This window comes from the organism of the source record quoted next, unplaced genomic scaffold (assembly GCF_019419815.1).
Source record: "Pyrus x bretschneideri cultivar Hongxiangsu unplaced genomic scaffold, Pyrus_bretschneideri_v1 Contig41, whole genome shotgun sequence".
NCBI lineage: Eukaryota > Viridiplantae > Streptophyta > Magnoliopsida > Rosales > Rosaceae > Pyrus > Pyrus x bretschneideri.
In genome coordinates this window covers 1,613,240-1,616,011 of record NW_025999735.1, presented here as the reverse complement: position 1 = coordinate 1,616,011, position 2,772 = coordinate 1,613,240, and the positions used below count along the sequence as shown (strand labels likewise).

Sequence of the window (2,772 nt, the reverse complement as noted above, 5' to 3'; positions counted from 1 at the left end):
CAATCACATCCGTTCATTCTATATCGTACAATCATTTTTTGTCAAGTACTGTTTATATTCAATTTTAAATAAAAAATTTATAATAATTTTTTATCGCATAATATACAATGAACGGATATGATTGAATGATCTCCAAAATCCTCCTCGATATGCACACACACACATATATATGATCCCTACTCTTAGCTACTCTTTTTAACAAAAACGCGTTATCTTCTGCTCTTTTCTTTTTTCCTCTGGCTTCTCCTGTCTTTGTTTGTTCCTTAACTTTCTTCTTTAGTTTTCTTCCTCCTTCTACCCTCATAATTCCGATGGTATAAATACTACCCCACCTCCACAACCCCACTCTACTGAAAAACCCACCCACCCCCTTCATTTCTCTCCTCTTCTCTCTTCTTTCTGTGTGTGCTTTTGTAAATCAATCACTAAATAGCCTAGCTTGCTAGCTTGTAATAATGTACCTCTCTTCCAAAACCATGTTCTTTAATCTTCTCACGATCTTCATCTTCTTCCTCCTCTCTCCTTCTCAATCGATTTCCATCCCGAAAGATGATCAGAACAAGCACCAAAACAAGTTGAACAACAACGACACTAGTGCTTTTTCTCTCTCTTTCCCTCTCACTACTTCTCCACTTTCTCTCTCTCCTCCAAACACGTCCAAAACATTTCATGCCTCTCTCGTTTCAAACTCCAAGCAAAACCCTACACTGTCCAGAAGATCGGCTGGTGGTGCTACACTAAAAACTCCGTCGTACAACTACAAGATTTCGTTCAAGTATTCAATGGCTCTGATTGTTTCTCTCCCTATCGGAACTCCGCCGCAGACCCAACAGATGGTTTTGGACACCGGAAGCCAACTCTCATGGATTCAGTGCCACAACAAGAACCCCAAACCACGGCCACCTCCTCCTCCCACAGCGTCTTTTGACCCTTCTCTCTCTTCCACCTTCTCTGTTTTGCCTTGCACTCACCCTATTTGCAAACCCCGGGTTCCCGATTTTACCCTCCCAACCTCTTGCGACCAAAACCGCCTCTGCCACTATTCCTACTTCTATGCCGATGGTACTCTCGCTGAGGGCAATCTCGTCCGAGAAAAATTCACCTTTTCTCGTTCCGTAAGTACCCCTCCCTTGATTCTTGGTTGTGCTAAGGACACCAGTGACACCAAGGGTATTCTGGGTATGAACCTTGGGAGGCTATCTTTCGCTTCCCAAGCAAAAGTTACCAAGTTCTCCTACTGCGTACCTAGCCGACCGGCTCGAACCGGGTCCAATATGCCGACCGGAAGTTTCTACTTGGGCCACAACCCGAATTCTGCGGGATTCCGATACATTGACCTCTTGACCTTTGGTCAAGGTCAACGCATGCCGAATTTGGACCCCCTTGCCTATACAGTTGTAATGGTGGGGATAAGAATTGGTGGGAAAATGTTGAAAATTCAACCCTCCATATTCCGACCCGATGCCAGCGGGGCGGGTCAGACTATGATTGATTCGGGTTCTGAGTTCACGTATTTTGTGGATGAAGCGTATAGTAAGGTGAGGGAAGAGATTGTGAGACTGGCGGGAGCAAAGTTAAAAAAGGGTTACGTGTATGCAGGTGTGTCCGACATGTGTTTTGATGGTGACAGCATAGAGATCGGGCGGTTGATAGGAGACATGGCATTTGTGTTTGCCAAAGGTGTGGAGATTGTGACGCCAAAAGAACAAATTCTAGCCGAAGTTGGGGGCGGAGTCCGTTGCGTTGCAGTCGGACAGTCCAACATGCTTGGTGCCTCCAGCAATATAATTGGAAATTTTCATCAGAGGAATCAATGGGTTGAATTTGATCTGGCAAATCGTAGAGTTGGATTCGGTAGGGCTGATTGTAGTAGATCAGTATGAATATATATATATGATTTGGTGGGGGCTGTACAAGTTAATGCAAGGGTGGCAAATATGTCATTTTCATGATGATGACCTAATACAAGAATCTAAACGAGTGAAGAGATGATATTGCCACTTGCAATGCAGTAGTTAGTAGTATCAATATCTTGACTGTTCCAAGTCTCCTGTATGTATTTACCGAATGTATTATGTGTGTGTGTGTGGTCAGTAGTATCAATGTCTTGACTGTTCCAAGTCTCCTGTATGTATTTACTGAATGTATTGTGTGTGTGTGTGTGTGTTGAGACCAATGTATGTACAAGATGTGCAATAATATAATCACTTAATTTGGTAAAAATAATCATCTCTCCTTTTCAGGTTTTTTTTTCTTCGGTTGGAATTAAACTTTCGACCTAACTTAATTCTAATTATGTTAAAGCATGTTCTTTAATATCGTTTGTTCAAAAAAAAATATATGGTTCTTTTAGACTCATTAAAATAATATATAGTTGTTGTTGGGTCTAAGGAGATAGGCTTGAAGAAAACTCACTAAAGGATGAGAAGATCAAGACATTTGGCTTACAAGCTAGCCTAAGGAGCTAAGCAGACAGAGAACTACCACAAGAACGAAGAAGATAGCCGCTCTTAGCTTTGGACCGTCTGCCAACAAAGAAGGACGAGCAAAAAACTTAAAAGTACTTTCCGACCATTCTTGATAGTTGGCAAGCCTGACAACTTTTTAGCATGGAGCTCCAAGGGTAGGTCTACCCTGACGTCAACTTCGTTCAACGTGTTGGCCATCAACGTTAAAATAAGTCCATGAAGGGACGTAAATACTCTCAGGCCTAGAGCTGCTAAGTGCTTTCCGACCACTCTTGAACAAGGGGTGCGCTCGATATGCGTCGTC

At 42.6% G+C, this 2,772-nt stretch overlaps 1 protein-coding gene across 1 annotated transcript; it reads left to right on the top strand.

Annotated features, from left to right (window-relative positions):
• Positions 1–388: 388 nt before the first annotated feature.
• Positions 389–2,149, top strand: LOC103959443 (aspartic proteinase PCS1-like). Its single transcript, XM_048566469.1, has one exon. It carries the CDS (start codon positions 456–458, stop codon positions 1,881–1,883), a length of 1,428 nt encoding a protein of 475 aa, XP_048422426.1. The 5' UTR covers positions 389–455; the 3' UTR covers positions 1,884–2,149.
• The last annotated feature ends 623 nt before the right edge of the window (positions 2,150–2,772 follow it).